The 16,248-nt window shown below is 47.3% G+C and overlaps 1 protein-coding gene across 5 annotated transcripts in view; it reads left to right on the forward strand.

Moving 5' to 3' along the window:
- The window catches only part of sorbs1 (sorbin and SH3 domain containing 1), a 41,455-nt gene extending 25,690 nt beyond the window's left edge, over positions 1-15,765 (forward strand). For 2 of the 5 annotated variants that reach the window (XM_078793802.1, XM_078793803.1), the window contains 14 exons: positions 614-663; positions 3,285-3,460; positions 6,648-7,928; positions 9,228-9,289; positions 9,466-9,636; positions 10,176-10,222; positions 10,415-10,529; positions 10,610-10,735; positions 11,396-11,590; positions 11,711-12,223; positions 13,555-13,650; positions 14,156-14,343; positions 15,065-15,171; positions 15,371-15,765. In XM_078793802.1, coding sequence (XP_078649928.1) covers positions 614-663; positions 3,285-3,460; positions 6,648-7,928; positions 9,228-9,289; positions 9,466-9,636; positions 10,176-10,222; positions 10,415-10,529; positions 10,610-10,735; positions 11,396-11,590; positions 11,711-12,223; positions 13,555-13,650; positions 14,156-14,343; positions 15,065-15,171; positions 15,371-15,438 — 3,195 coding nt within the window. In that variant the 3' untranslated portion in view covers positions 15,439-15,765. The remainder of the gene's footprint in view (positions 1-613; positions 664-3,284; positions 3,461-6,647; positions 7,929-9,227; positions 9,290-9,465; positions 9,637-10,175; positions 10,223-10,414; positions 10,530-10,609; positions 10,736-11,395; positions 11,591-11,710; positions 12,224-13,554; positions 13,651-14,155; positions 14,344-15,064; positions 15,172-15,370) is intronic. The other 3 variants (XM_078793804.1, XM_078793806.1, XM_078793805.1) reach the window with 2 other exon arrangements.
- Positions 15,766-16,248: the final 483 nt, after the last annotated feature.

A 16,248-nucleotide genomic window follows, 5' to 3' on the forward strand; every position in this document is an offset into this window, starting at 1 on the left:
ACAAACACTCGTGCCTCTTTTGGACTCGTGTGTGTGTGTGCGTGTGTAACGGGGCCCGTGTGTAACGGGGCCCATGTGTAACGTAACGGGGCCCGTGTGTAACTTAACGGGGCCCGTGTGTAACGGCAGCAGCAGCTGCGTGGTTGTCCTGCGTAGTTCTCCAGCGCTAATGAGAGTGACTCAATGGCAGACAAAGCCTTGGCTTCACAGGGAGACGGCAGCCCATTGGCTGTTCCTGTGACAGCCCCCCTCCCCGCACGGGCGCCCCCTGACTGATGCAAACCCATCCGCCCACTCACACACACACACACACACACACACACCCCTTCCTCCGCTCTCCTTACTGGCGCTTTCTTCCCTCCCAAGTTGCATGCAGGCCAAAACACGCGTAGTCCGACTCCAGGCCAGGGCTAGTCCAGAGACGCTAAGGGTCCAGGCCAGGGCTAGTCCAGAGACGCTAAGGGTCCAGTCCAGGCTGCCGGAGACTGAAAGCCTCAGCAGAGAGCGAACAAGAGAGAAGAAAAGCAGACAGGATCCGGCCGTAGCCGATGTTCTAGCTGGAGGAGAACATCCCGTGGATTTATCAATGACTTCTTTGTTTGGTTTGTTGCAGAGCGCCCCCTCCTTCAGCCCCCTGGAACCAGCCTCCGACCTGCACAAGTAGTGAGTCCATGCTTCCCATTCTCATTCCCGCACCAATGCTTGCTCCTTCTGCCGCGCTGATCGTTATTCCGGAGATAAATGTCACCGTGAGATTCCTCACACGCCTCCAGTCGGGCGACTGCTGCTTCCCCAGGAGAACCTTTGACTAAGGCCTTCAGCTAGCACGGCGCAGGCTTCTCCTCTGTTTGCTCATTCTCTGGCAAGGAAGGAAGTGGAAGGAAGTGGAAGGAAGTGGAAGGAAGTGGAAGTGGAAGGAAGTGGAAGGAAGTGGAAGGAAATGGAAGGAAGTGGAAGTGGAAGGAAGTGGAAGGAAGTGGAAGAAAGTGGAAGGAAGTGGAAGGAAGTGGAAGGAAATGGAAGGAAGTGGAAGTGGAAGGAAGTGGAAGGAAGTGGAAGAAAGTGGAAGGAAGTGGAAGGAAGTGGAAGGAAGTGGAAGTGGAAGGAAGTGGAAGGAAGTGGAAGGAAATGGAAGGAAGTGGAAGTGGAAGGAAGTGGAAGGAAATGGAAGGAAGTGGAAGGAAGTGGAAGAAAGTGGAAGGAAGTGGAAGGAAGTGGAAGGAAGTGGAAGTGGAAGGAAGTGGAAGGAAGTGGAAGGAAGTGGGTGGAAGTGGAAGGAAATGGAAGGAAGTGGAAGGAAGTGGAAGAAAGTGGAAGGAAGTGGAAGGAAGTGGAAGGAAGTGGAAGTGGAAGGAAGTGGAAGGAAGTGGAAGGAAGTGGGTGGAAGTGGAAGGAAATGGAAGGAAGTGGAAGTGGAAGGAAGTGCTATGTGGAGGTTTATGGACGTCACTGGGATACTGGGAACTTCCAAACTGTTATAGCCTTCGGTTGGCCAGACTTAACAGCTTCTGGATTGTTAAAGCAAGCAGCCCCCCCCCCCCCCTTGTTCTTTCCATCTGGTACGTACATTAGGACAGGGGTGTCCAAACTTTTTCCACTGAGGGCCCCCCAGTGAAAAACGAAAGGATGCAAAGGTCACTTTGATGGTATGATATTGATATGATATATACCGTATATATAATCTATAGTAAATATATATATATTTGATATTTTGCACATCGGACACCTCTGCCACAGACGGGACTTTCTTCCCTTTGCTGGTCTGCTTTGCTTTTGATTGTCGGTCTTGGAGGAAGTTGGCGCTCGGAAGGAAAGCTCAGGTCTTAAAGTGACTTCCTTCTTTGGAGTTCAGGGTCTTTTCTTCTTTGGGGTCCTCTTGAAATTGGAGATGTTTAAGGAGGCGTCACGTGAAGATGAGATAGTAAAATGCAGCACATCTGTGGATGATGACATGATTGACAGGATGTGGTATGCGGTTGGCATGTCTATTAATCACCTTCCGTGTGCTCTTAAAGAGGATCTATAAATAGAACACGTTGCTTTTGTTGGCTCCAAAGAACACAGTCAGCCGTAAATATATGCAAATATTTGGTCATCATCATCATCATCATCATCTCGTGATGGGACCGCCGTCACCCTGATCGTCTTTTCCACCGAGGGACACGTGGAGGATGCAAGGATGCAAGGATGCAAGGATGCAAGGATGCAAGGATGCTCGGCCACTATTTCCTAAAGCATCACGTGTACTATCCTAGGCATACTAGGACAAAAAACTAGTTTTGCCTTTTTTTTTACTTTTCCAAATATTTTAACTTAGTACTTCAATTTTTCTTTAACTCATATTAATATTCTGACTTTATTCTTAGGGCTGTTTATACTTTATTTTTCTCATAATATTACAATTTTATTCTTGTAAAATTGACAGTTTATTTCTAATGAAAATACATAATATTCTGACTTGAAATTTGTAATTATTAATTAATTAATTTGTAATATTTGGACTCCTTTCATATTTTTGTTATTACCATATATTAAAATTTTTCCCCAACCAAATTATAACTTTATTTGGTTTTGTTTGTTTTCATAATATTATAGATTTATGAGAGCTTATCTATGAATATTTGTACTTTATTTGTATTTTTGGGCTGGTGTCCTCCAGTCCGCACTTTGACCTCCCCGTCTGAAGAAGTCATGTCGGATCTTAACGGCGCCTCGGAACTGTTGCGCTCCTCACTTGGAGCCAAGGATTTTATTGTCCTGCTGCAGTCTGGCGTTCCCATCCGGTGTTTTTCCAGCCGCTATGAAAGGACTTGTTGTTCAGGCGGTGAAACAGGCAGCAAACGAACGCGTGTTCGAATCCAAGCTTGTAAAAGTCAGACTTGGCAGATGTAAAACCTGGTTTAGAAATCCGCCCCAGCGGGGGGGGGGGCAGGTCTGGGATGTTTGTTTGCTACTTGCCCGTCACTTTAATGGCCGTGTTGTCCTGAAATAGAGCGGCAACATGAGCAGCAAGTGAGCAGCAAGTGAGCAGGAGAACGAGCGTGAACACGGGCGTCGTGCAGGTGGAAGCCATGATGCGCCGTGCGGGAATGCTGACAGAATATTTATAGACATCTGTTCTGGCCTCCTGTGGAACGCCCATATCTCTGCTCCCGAGCGCTTTCCTCCCAATGCTGCCCTTATTTGTAGGACCTACCTGGAGATCTGGTCAGTGAGGACCACACGGTCCAATTAGTGTTTGTGTTCATCATGAAGACACGTTTGCTGTCTGTGTTCCCGTCTAGTTCCTCCAGCAAGTCTGGGCACAGCGAGGTGGAGACGGACGGAGGATCATCCGCAAACGAGCCGGCGGCTCCAGAATGCGACCGTCACGTTTACAAAAGCGTTCTGGAAGGCGGTGACATTCCCTTACAAGGTCTGCGAGCCCTCAACAAGCGGCACGGCAGCCCCTCCCCCAAAGGTACGTATACACGTGGGCCCGTTAGCAGGCGCTAGCAGGGTGTGTGGATGTGCATGGACTTTGGGGTTGCTGGTGTCGAACACATGTTTCCATTGTGCGGACCGCTCCAAGGCTTCACGGCATCGGCCAATCACCTCACAGCATTCATCTCTGGTCACCGTTCTTATGGACGACACGCTTGAGGCCGTTAGCTGACATCTGCTTTGGAAAGCTGAAGGAGGAATGAGCTTGGCGTCCTTAAGTGGATGGAAGCTAACCTTCAGAAGTTCTTCCCTTCTTGCTCCGGTCGCCGGGCAGCTTTGGGGGGGGGGGGGGGGGGTCCATCATCAAAGAACAGAGAGCCAGGGAGGGGATGGATGAAGAGGGATGAGGGATATAAACAAGAGCTGTGCTCTTCCCAAGCACGCGGGGGGGGGGGGGGGGGGTCAACAGGAGGGACGCAGGGTGGGCGGGCTCCAGGAAGGGGGGGGGGGGGGTCAACAGGAGGGACGCAGGGTGGGCGGGCTCCAGGAAGTCAGCTGTCAGTGTGAGGTCAGGGGCTGGAATGTCTGAGCACGTGGACGGGGAGTCAAACATGCGGGAGGAGATGAGATGGGAAGCAAGGAAGTAAAAGGATGGCCGCTATTTGTCATCATGTTACCAATTATGTTAGGTTACCATAATCTTATGTTATGTTACCATAATCTTATGTTATGTTACCATAATGTTATGTTATGTTACCATAATGTTATGTTATGTTACCATAATCTTATGTTACCATAATCTTATGTTATGTTACCATAATCTTATGTTATGTTACCATAATCTTATGTTATGTTACCATAATCTTATGTTACCATAATCTTATGTTATGTTACCATAATCTTATGTTATGTTACCATAATCTTATGTTACCATAATCTTATGTTATGTTACCATAATCTTATGTTACCATAATGTTATGTTATGTTACCAACTATGTTATGTTACCATAATCTTATGTTATGTTACCATAATCTTATGTTATGTTACCATAATCTTATGTTATGTTACCATAATCTTATGTTACCATAATGTTATGTTATGTTACCATAATCTTATGTTATGTTACCATAATCTTATGTTATGTTACCATAATGTTATGTTATGTTACCATAATGTTATGTTATGTTACCATAATGTTATGTTATGTTACCATAATCTTATGTTATGTTACCATAATGTTATGTTATGTTACCATAATGTTATGTTATGTTACCATAATCTTATGTTATGTTACCATAATGTTATGTTATGTTACCATAATCTTATGTTATGTTATACCAAGCGTGGCTCATCTTGGAAGAATATTCCCAATTCCCAGCTTGATATGAAGTAATACTTAGACTTAGCGTACAAACGTTTCCAGGCAAGTCCAGGCTCCTGTTGTAAAAGTATTTACTGCTCCTGTCAAATGGCAAGCATGTTGGTCATTCCTTTGACCCCCCCCCCCCCCCCCCCCCACCCCCCCAATTGTTAGACGAAAGAAAAGAGCCCCCAGCCTCCCAGCTGTCATGTGCTGCTAAAGGAAAGACTTGGAGGACTGGGAATCTTCATTTTGGATTTCCAAAACGATGCCATGCCACGTGCTTCAGCCCCAATAATACGAAGTGGACGCCCCCTGGGGGGTTTATTGGTGCAGTAGATCAGACAGAGGGTCCCCTTGGCTGCAGACGGGGGCCACATCCTGTGAAAGTGTTGAGTCATTTCCTGCTTCCAGTGGCCGTAGTTGAAGAAAGCTAGGAAGTATTGCTCATTGTGTTCTTTGTTTGCTTTGGAAAGACCAAGCGGTGTCACCTTTCTATCTTTCTTTCTCTGATGGAATCTAACAATGAAAATATGAAATTGTTAGCTCAAACGTTATGTTCTTTGTTTGCTTTGGAAAGACCAAGCGGTGTCACCTTTCTATCTTTCTTTCTCTGATGGAATCTAACAATGAAAATATGAAATTGTTAGCTCAAACGTTATGTTCTTTGTTTGCTTTGGAAAGACCAAGCGGTGTCACCTTTCTATCTTTCTTTCTCTGATGGAATCTAACAATGAAAATATGAAATTGTTAGCTCAAACGTAATGTTCTTTGTTTGCTTTGGAAAGACCAAGCGGTGTCACCTTTCTATCTTTCTTTCTCTGATGGAATCTAACAATGAAAATATGAAATTGTTAGCTCAAACGTAATGTTCTGTTTTATGCATGGATACTGCAGTCAGAGTTCAGATTCCTTTGGGACCTCAACATTACATAACATTTCACGGCATATTGCTTTTAACACTCTATGTTCCATGAGTCTGTCGCTGCTTGCAGTACTACTGCATATTTAAATGCCGTAATATGCAGTACTACTGCATATTTAAATGCCGTAATATGCAGTACTACTGCAGATTAAAATGCCGTAATATGCAGTACTACTGCAGATTTAAATGCCGTAATATGCAGTACTACTGCATATTTAAATGCCGTAATATGCAGTACTACTGCAGATTTAAATGCCGTAATATGCAGTACTACTGCATATTTAAATGCCGTAATATGCAGTACTACTGCATATTTAAATGCCGTAATATGCAGTACTACTGCATATTTAAATGCCGTAATATGCAGTACTACTGCAGATTTAAATGCCAACGGCATTTAACCAAGCATATTACTCTTAAGTCATTAGAGCTGCAACAATGACCCAGTTCATCTGCTACTAGTCTGCTATTTATTCCATTATTATTATATATTAGATCATATTTATTATTATTAGATAATTACTATTATTATAATATTATATAATTATTATAATAATTATATAATTATTTTAATAATTATTATTATATTATAATAATTATTATGATAATGATAATGATATTATTATTAATAATATTATTATGAATATAATAATTATTAATATAACAATTATTATTAGATAATATGTATTATCTTTGTGTTTGTGTTCGATTCCTATGAAGGACCTGATTGATGGAAAGGAGCTCAGATGAATGGACTAAGGAAATGAGCTTGAGTTGCAGCCCTAATATTAATATTCATCTATAAGTGGAAGTACATGGCGTCCAGTCGGCCATAATTGAATCCAATTCCTTCCCCAGCAATGCAGCTAATTGTGTTTTAGCGTGTTAGCATTGTAATCTAATATGTTGTTTATTCTGTTGTCCTGCATGCTTGCCAGCGGACTCTAAAGGTGGGCATGGCCGTGTGGGTTCACCCTGCTGGTCTCTAAATAGTCCTTGTGTTGTTGCCAGTCACGCACTAGCTAACCACTGTAAGAATAAGAAGCCTCTTTCCGCTGCCAAAGCCTGCATACCCCAAATCCTGCCCTCCAAGTTCAAGCCCAAGCTGCTGCCCCCTGGGGGTGACGTCCAGGACAGCAGGACGCCACCCGGGAGGCACCCGAAGGCGCACAGCTGCGAGGATTTGTACACAAGTACGTTGGACCGCCACAGAGCTGGAGGAGAGGGGGGGGGCCAGGATCCAGACCGCTGTGCCGATGACCTCGGGGACGTGAGGGGGGGCGGGGCAGACTTCTGCAGCCTGTACAAGATCATGCATCACATCCAACGGCCCGGCTCGGCGGGCAGCAGCCCCCGAGGCGGCGTCCGCAGCCTGGCCTCTCTCTTTGACGGGGCGAAGGCCGAGGGGGGGGGCAGGTCAGAGGCCGACGACGGGGGTCGCATTCCACGGGACGCCGTGTCGTCACGGGTCACTGAGTTCGAAATGATCATTCAGCGGTCCCGTTTGATGAGCGCTCGCTCCTCCTCTCTGCCCACGCTGACCTCCAGCCCCGCCCCCCGACATCACACGCCCGCCGCCGTGTCGGCCGAGAGCCTTTTGGTGGCCGCCGGCAGCCGGGCGGACGCCTGCTCCCCCGTGGAGGCGGCTGGCGGGGAACCGGCGGATGACGCCTTGATACCGGACGGTCGGACTGTGGCGCGGTCGCCCCCCCCCTCAGAGGACGGAGACCAGGTTAGGGCCGACCCCGCGGTGGAGCCGATCTTCAGAAAGAGCCCCCCCGAGCACATCCTGCCGCCCGTGTCCTTCCCTCTACATCAGCACCAGCGCAAATGCAAAGGCTCCTGCCCGGCGTCGTACACCCGCTTCACCACCATCGTCAGGCACGAGAGGCAAGAGAAGGCAACGGCGCCACCGGAGAAGAAGACCATGCTGCCCGGAAAGCTCCTACTCATGGGACCCGCCCCTTTCAGGTTGCGCAAGACCCACCAGTCCCAGCCGCCTCGGAGGACGCTGGCAGCGACTAAGGTGGAAACGGGCAACCAGAGGCCGCCCGGCACGCCCCCCGAGCTCAGACCCGTCATACCTCGGCGTCTGTCCTCCCTGGAGGTCCTGGAGAGGCTGAGTAGCGGGGAGGGGGACCACCGGGAGCAGCTGAGTAACGGACAGGGCTTGGACGCCAACGGGAACCTTCTGCAGCCGCTGGCAGCTCACCACAGAGGTGGCTATCTCCATTCCATCCCCGCTGTCACCCTCCTTCTTCTTCTGTGGTCACCCATCAGCTCCACCCTTTATCTTCACCTCGTCTCCCGTTTCAGCGCACCGCCATCCATTTTTATTCCGTGTGCTCATTTGAGTGTGGTGTTTGATGCTCTTCCGTTCCGACGTGACTTGGCACGACGGCGCTGCGGGAGCGTCTGGCGGCTTCCGGTAAAACATCATGACCCCTCGGTGACATCATGTTGGGGTCCTAGGCTCATGTGGCGGAGCCGACTCCACACAAGGCGACGTGGCAGGACCAAATGTGGCCCCTGGCCCGCACTTTAGACACTCCCCATGAGAGTCCCGCTGTCCCCTGGGAGTGGTGCTCAAAACGCTTTGCAGTACGTGGTACTGTACATGTAGTACAGATATCCTTTTATATACGTTTATGGACGGTTTGGCGCTTTGGTCGATGGCGGCCACGCCTTCCAACCAAAGCTCAACCCAAGCTCAGACTTGACTGACATGTTCTTGGGGCTCCTCTACAGGTGGCTCCCAAATCCTGAACACCTTCAATGGAACTTCACCTCAACCTGACTTACAGGGCCAAAACTGGGGTGTAAATGTCATAATCATAATCATAATCATAATAGCACAGACAATATATTTTTCCTTTTATGTACAACAAACCAAAATGAGGCCATACTATGACTTTAAATTAGTATTTAAATTATTATGATGCAAACATTTGATGCTCCTTTGAGGGATCAATGTGTATTCCATGGTTTTGTCACGCTATGATGCATCATGCTAAACATTGAAGTACAGCACATATAAGTACAGTACAGTAGTACCTCTACTTACCAACGCGGATACATACACGACCCTAAAAGAGGAAAATATGGCCTCTTGCTACGAAGGAATTGATCAAGGAAACGACTGTTTTAGGAAAGCAGCGTTCTCCTTCCAAATGTCAATCAAAGCTGCTGGATCAAATGTCACCAATCACGCCACAACCGAGACATTAGGATGCATATTTTGTTTCTTCTTGATTTCCTTCCTGGACACGTTTGATCATTGTGTGTTCATTCCTTTTTGCATGCCGGATTAAGTTGGGCTTGTGTTTGCTTTCCTTTTGTTGTTGTACACACGATTTGAAAGTACTTAGTCTGTACTGTATGAGTGTATTTGTATTTTATTCACTGGAATCAGGGATTTGACTGCAATATCATCTTCTATGAATAAGCTACTTCCATTGTGTTTGTCTGGAAGGAGCACGATTCTCACTGTGCTTTCACTTTCTCTTTCTTTTGGTCAGACTCGTCCCCGGCACCCGACAGCCAGGATGACGTCCTGAGGAGACGCCATGGCGACAAAGAGGTGATTTTTATGTTTGACTTTGCACATCATGGACAATATCATGGTAAAAGGATGGAATCGTGGATTCTAGAGCGTCATATGAATGAAAGAGAAGAAGGGAAGAAGGGAAGAAGGGAAGAAGAGAAGAAGGGAGTCTTATCTGGAAGGACAAACAGTCTCGTCTGTTTCCTCGGCAGAAAATCTTGGAGGAGCAGCGGCGGCTGAAGCGGGAACAGGAAGAGGCGGACATAGCGTCGAGGCGTCACACTGGCATCGTCCCAACACACCACCAGTTCATCACCAACGAGCGCTTTGGAGACCTGCTCAACGTCACAGATAACTCGGAGAAACGGAAGTCAGGCGTTGAGGTACAAACACAGGCCAAGTCAGCAGGAAGGGACAGCAGATGCTTAGACGGGCTGGGGGGGGGGGGGGGGGGGGGGGGGCTTTGGGGCGATGCTCCTGTCAGCAGGAGCTCTGCAGATCCAGATGGCTTTTCCTTCAGGTCAGAAATTTGACCGGTAGACGTTGACTACATACTGTACATACTGTACATACTGTACATACTGTACTCCCACCACACTTTGACACGTATCTCGAGGTAGCTCTTTATTTGCCAATCATGAGCAATGAATAAACTCGGAATGACCCACTGGATATAACAATACGGTGTCATCTCACAAAGAACACTAAACTCATCATACAGCAGCTTAACATTGAAAAGGTAGCCATAATACATGAAACAGGAGCAGTTTAATGGAGATCAGACCTTGTTGCCCCTTCACGGTCCATGGCCGATTCTGCTCAGGTGTGTCGGTTACTGGTATTAAAAAATAGTTATGCCCAATAAACCAAAAGTATGATTTAAAGATTATTATCTTTATGTCTTTTTCCTGTATCCACACAGAGAACTCCAGCGATGGCCCGCTTTGACTTCAGAGCTGAAACTCTAAAGTAAGTGCACGTAATCACAATGTACACAAAATAGCATGAAAAATATAGCATATGTGAAACTGCATCATCATAACATTTGATTGATTAGAGTGATATTATCCTAATAGACGCTTCAGAATCATTGGCATTCACAGCATTTCATTATTTGCAAAATGTCATTTCTTCATTGAGTAACTTTGTCCAATGTCCTAGGGAATTACCTTTCCAGAAGGGGGACATCGTCTACATTATTAGACAAGTGGATCAGAACTGGTATGAAGGAGAACATCACGGAAGAGTTGGGATTTTCCCTCGAAGCTACGTTGAGGTATCTACACTTCCTCCGGCTAATAAACGGTATATCCGGGAGAGCTTTTCCCTCTCATCTGATGTGGCGTCCCTGCACAGCTCCTGCCTCCCACGGAGAAAGCCCAGCCTAGGAAAAGCGTGCCAGTGCAGGTGCTGGAATACGGAGATGCCGTGGCCAGATTCAACTTCGCAGGAGACACGCTGGTGGAGATGTCTTTCAGAAAGGTGTGGCAAAATAAACCTTACAGGTCCCTCGCCACTTCCGTGCAGCTTCACTCAGGTTCACACAGGTTTTGCAATTGTTCATTCATAAATTGTGCTTTTTCGTGGTTGAGACCAATCAGTATTTTTTTGCCTCAATTAAGCATTTCCAAACATAAAAATACAAATTGAAGGCATTCAGAACTCCCATTCAAAGATGTTGCACTGATACGTAGCATTCTGTGCTGGTCACTAGGTGTCAGTAATACTACTGTAATGTTTGATGAGACACACAAGCACCAAAGTTGATCGCCACAACAACAGGCTTTTATTGCAGGTGTGACATATTTCACAACAATCCCTAACACGAGCTAATGTTGGTGGCCGTAAGCTAAAACTCTACTCTGGACCCCCACCGTCACTTCCTGTACTCAAGCGTCTTATTTATGCCTTTATTGGTGGGGTGCCGCTTATCCTCGGGGTCCACCCTGGACTGGTGGCCAGCCAATCCCAGGGCACACATAGACGAACACATTCATACGTACAATTTGGAATGGCCAATTAACCTAGCATGTTTTTGGAATGGGGAGGGGGGAGAACATGCAAACTCCACACAGATATGCCCGAGGGCGGAATCGAACGTCAGTGCAAGCGGTGAGGATTACTTTTCCATCATGCGTGCAGGGAGAGAGGATCACGCTGATCCGCAGAGTGGATGAGAACTGGTACGAAGGCAAAATCTCCGGCACAAACCGCCAAGGCATCTTCCCCGTCACGTACGTGGAAGTGCACAAGCGACCACGCGTCAAGAACGGCGTGGATTACCCCGACCCGCCTGTCTGTTCCTCGCCACAGCGCAGTAGCAATGCTTCCCCTCAGGTAAGGACCGCCCTGCCCCCTGCCGACGTTCCGTCAATCCACGCTCATCTTTTCATTCTCATCCTTTTGTGTCGTCAAATGATCTCATCTTTCTTTCCAATTTCTTTCTTCTATAAAAAGTTGTTACGTAATCGCCTGACCACTTCGCCACTGCCCCTCCCTCGCTCCCCCTGCCGCTCCGTGTCCCCCGAGGTCCATGCGGTCTCCTCTGAATGGATCTCTCTGACCGTGGGGGGTGGAAGCCCACCTGCCGCCCCGACACCCCCGTTGCCGCCGCTGCCCACCGTGTCGTACCGCTGCGGCGAGTACTTGCCCCCGCCTTTGTCCGTCAGCCCCGTGCCCCCCATCTCCGGCAGTCCCTACTGGATTTCTCCCATGGCCTCCCCGTCTGCGTCCCCGCTGCCCCCGCCGTACCCGCCCAGACCCAACTCCGCCACTCCTTTCCTCACTTTCACCCCCCCCCAGGGAAGGGACTTTCTGCTGTCCCCGCCCTCACCCCACCTGTCACGTAGCCTGAGCCCCAGCGGCGGGCCGGTGCTGGAAGGCTGGCTTGGGGCTGACAAGGACTTGCCAGAGGGGGACGGGGGCGGTAGCCGTGCCGCCCCTGGGAACAGACAAAATAGCCCTGCAGAGGTACTTCCTGCATGGCGTGCAGTGATGGCGCTCCGGCTCGCGCTGGAATTGCTTTGGTGATGAAGTGAGGCTAACTTGTGTGGGGGGGGGGGGCGCGTCTAACGTGATGAGTTCAGGTACCGGCGTAGGATAGAAACCTGTTCCAAATCCGCGCGCCTCCGCGTTACCTTTTGGGTGCGTCCGTGGGTGCGTCCGCACTAAAAAGTACCAGGATGTTAAAGTCGCCGTACCACAAACGGTGACTGGGCAGACATGGAGGCGAGTCGGCGCCATCTTTGACGCATAGTGGAAGTGGAGGGATGAACTTTAGCGTTTGTGATGAACAATTCAAAGGGAGACAAGAGGAAGAGGAAGAGGAAGAGGAAGCAAATAAATATTGCCGTGCATAATTTGGGACTACACCACTTCTCTCTTGGAATGTCACCGCTCTATCACTCTACTAGGTTTTTTACAAAATATTCATTATTAGTAAATGGTGCTGTTTTGTGGTAGAATACAATCTATTATTAGTCAAAATATGAGCATATTTAAACAAATTCTACATATTTTGCAAAAATTAAGCATTAAAGTAATTAAATGAAGTATAATATAAATATATAAGGTATTCAGAAGACGCATTGAAATACTATATTGTGATATGTGTAGTAATCTACGCTGGTCACTAGGTGTCAGTAATGTTACTAAGCACCAGACTTGATGGCCAGAACAACCGGCTTTAATTGCAGGTTTGAAATCACAACAGGCACAATAATGGCTGGAACCCACACCAAGCTAAAACTCAACTCTGAATTTCCTGTCCGCCCTCTATTTTCTCCCCCGAGAGCAGGAACACATTTACAGCAACACACATTAGCGCATTAGTCTGAAATGTCTTTTGTTATTGTATAACAAATGATGTGGGTCAGTACGAGTGTAAAGTTGCCTAGAGGTGGTCTTTCATGTCTAGAGGGATCTCATAATGTCAAAAACCATATTTAGGTTGTAAAAACGGGTTTCATATGCTCTAACTATGACAATATTCCGTTTGTAAATGATGGATGGAAGGATCCACGCTAATGGGTTGCTGTACGCATTGCAGGATTCGGAACACGGCTCCGGTTTTAGTACTGGGATGCGGGTCTGCATGGCGTGTGCTAACACTAACTAACACACAAGTAGAACTTGGATCCGCCTGTTTGGGTTGGTTGCTCATTTTGTGAGTAGTAGTACTTGATCCATCGCCATAACAGGATGAATAAGTACTAGCAGCAGGTGGATACGGCCCAAGGTGGGATTTCCTGGGAGATATCATCTGAAGATTCCCCACTAATGGGAAGTCCTTTGTGTTGCAGCTTGTGCGGAACGACCTTGATCATCAAGGACGAAACTCCAGAAGCCCCGTGATGCTCTTTGACATCCACGATAACAACAACGTCAACTCATTTGCCGTAAGTGTCCTTTATTTCCATTTCCTGTGTAACTTCTCCTTATTGTGTATTTAACATTTGGACTCATCTTCTTTATTCCCGTCTTATGTGTGTGGAATCATCCTTAACGTTCCCATCGACATCCGACATTAAAGCAATGTTGGAGGACTTCAGCTCCATCTTTCACTGTGCATGCAAACCACAAATGATCCTGGATTAAAAGTCCTTCATTGAGTCTGCTGGTCACGTCCTCATTGTGGTGTCTTGCCTTTCCATGCCTTCCTTCCTGGTCTTCACCATCGTCCTCCTCCTCGCTCCTCTCTGGCTCCTTTCCTCCTTTCTCCTCACCGGGCCCGCCTCCCTGCCTCGATTCCACCTCCTCACTCCTTTACCTTCTTACTTTACTCCCCCAAAACCTAAACCTCCACTGGGACTCGCCGACTACTACTACTACTACCACTACTGCTACTACTACTACTACTACTACTACTACTACTGCTGCTGCTATTGCTACGGCTACCACTAGGAGGCAGTATGTAAAGAAATCTTGAACATAGCTGAGACCTCAGTGAGGTACTGCAGCACCTTGTCCCACCCCCCTCATGACCCACATCGCAGACTCCACCCCCACCCCAGTAAACAATCTCTCATCATTTCCCAGCAACCCCAGTCCCACAGCAGCAGCCCGGAGCCCACCCGCCTCAACTGTGGAATGTAAGTAGGACCCAGCGGCCTGTACATTGGGGGGTGCGGCGGACATAATGGTGGGGGCCGCGGCAACGCATGCACGCCCATCTACTCATCACGTTCACGTCCACCGCTTTTGGTAACGTAACCGTGGAAACCTACACAAGCATTACTTTCATTATGGTAAAGCAGCAGGAAACAACAACAGCGACGTAACGAGCGGCTAATTATGTCGCATTAAAACTTCCTGTAAAAGCATCACAGCATTCCTCTGGATTCATCGACAGCAACTGACCTTTGGGTACACCCTGCAGGATAAGATCAGGATTAAATGGGTGGATTAATCATGATTCATTCATTTGACAACTGATTAATTTGACAATTTGGAAATATATTTCAAGGTACTAATTTCATGTCTACCTCTGTACGATAAACTCGTCTACACTCGACGAGTGTGTGTATGCTAGCGGCCCCGCCTCCACCCACCGTGCAAAAAGACTGTGAGTGACAAAAGGGCTCACTCCATTCATGCCGTTGTTCTATGGAACAAGGTGCTGAAACCGTTGTAGGAACATGGCAATTTATGAAGATATTTTTCATTTCCTGTCTGATTGATATATTTCATTATTATGGACCAAACGTTCCGCAAGACACCCCCCATCTTGTGACGCCCCCGCGACTGAATGGTTTTCTCCGGGTGCTGTCATCAGTCACGCATGTTGATGGTGTCTCCTTTCCGCCACTCCAGTTTCCAGGCGCTGTACAGTTACGCTCCTCAAAATGAAGACGAGCTGGAGCTCCAGGAAGGAGATCTGGTCAGCGTCATGGAGAAGTGCGATGACGGCTGGTTTGTGGGTATGTGCTGCAGACATCACATTCCCTATGGGGGACGTACGCCCACCTTCTGCAGAATGAAGCCTGCATCCTTACGATGTGCAAAGTCGGGGTGCTGCTTCCTCACAATCATAGGGAGAAATATATCAACATAAATCATATCAATATAAATGTATACATTCATCATTTGTTCACAAAACGTTGATGTGTTCATTTGCAGGTACCTCAAAGAGGACAAAACAGTTTGGGACTTTCCCTGGGAATTACGTGAAGGAGGTGAAACTGTAAAGGGAAGGAATCCTGGCAAGCTTTGGAGGTTATTCCACCCACGCGTGGCTGCGGGTCGGAGTCGTCATTTAGCCAATCCGTTTGTCTGGCAAAGCCAAGATGAAGTTGCACATTGAGGACAAATACTGTACGTTGTGTGTACTTCGCCTCGTTAACACAACAGAGAATCTGTCACACGGTAGCTTTAATTCTGCAGATGCAAGCTTGCATTCTGTCCATCACACCACATGTGGTTATGTACAAGCACGCAAGATGATGGATGACAATTATACACTTCCAGATATTATTATTATTATTATTATACAATTATACACTTCCAGATATTATTATTATACAATTAACCCTAAACCTGGAATCATTTATAAATACGTGATAATACAGACCAAATGTACTATCCATACTGGTAATGTTTGTCATGAAGCGTTGATACTTCGTACTTTGTTCGGCAGTCCTTGAACTCACCATAATTGTGTGATGTGAGACCAGCTAGCAGATGTTCCAAGAGTGGTTTTAAAAAATACGCAAATGGCTATTGTTGGCTAATGTGCGATGCGGCCTCGGAGCAGGAAGTGGGTGGAAATCCACCATTTTGGAGAGTTAGCAGCACCCCCGCGTCGTACCAAATGAAGGCAGAGAGCACTTTTAATATGTTAACCTAAATCATTACTGGAATTCCACCAGGCAAGCTGTGTGGATTACGTCTAGCCTAGCCTTTAGCCTTTAGCCTTTAGCCTTTAGCCTTTAGCCTCTCGCGCTAGCCTGATGACTCTGATTTCACGTTAGCATTCATTAGTGGTGAGTACCGATACA

The sequence above is a fragment of the Doryrhamphus excisus genome, linkage group LG10, assembly GCF_037039965.1.
Source record: "Doryrhamphus excisus strain RoL-2023G ecotype Guam linkage group LG10, RoL_Dexc_Guam_v1.1, whole genome shotgun sequence".
In the NCBI taxonomy this organism is placed as follows: domain Eukaryota; kingdom Metazoa; phylum Chordata; class Actinopteri; order Syngnathiformes; family Syngnathidae; genus Doryrhamphus; species Doryrhamphus excisus.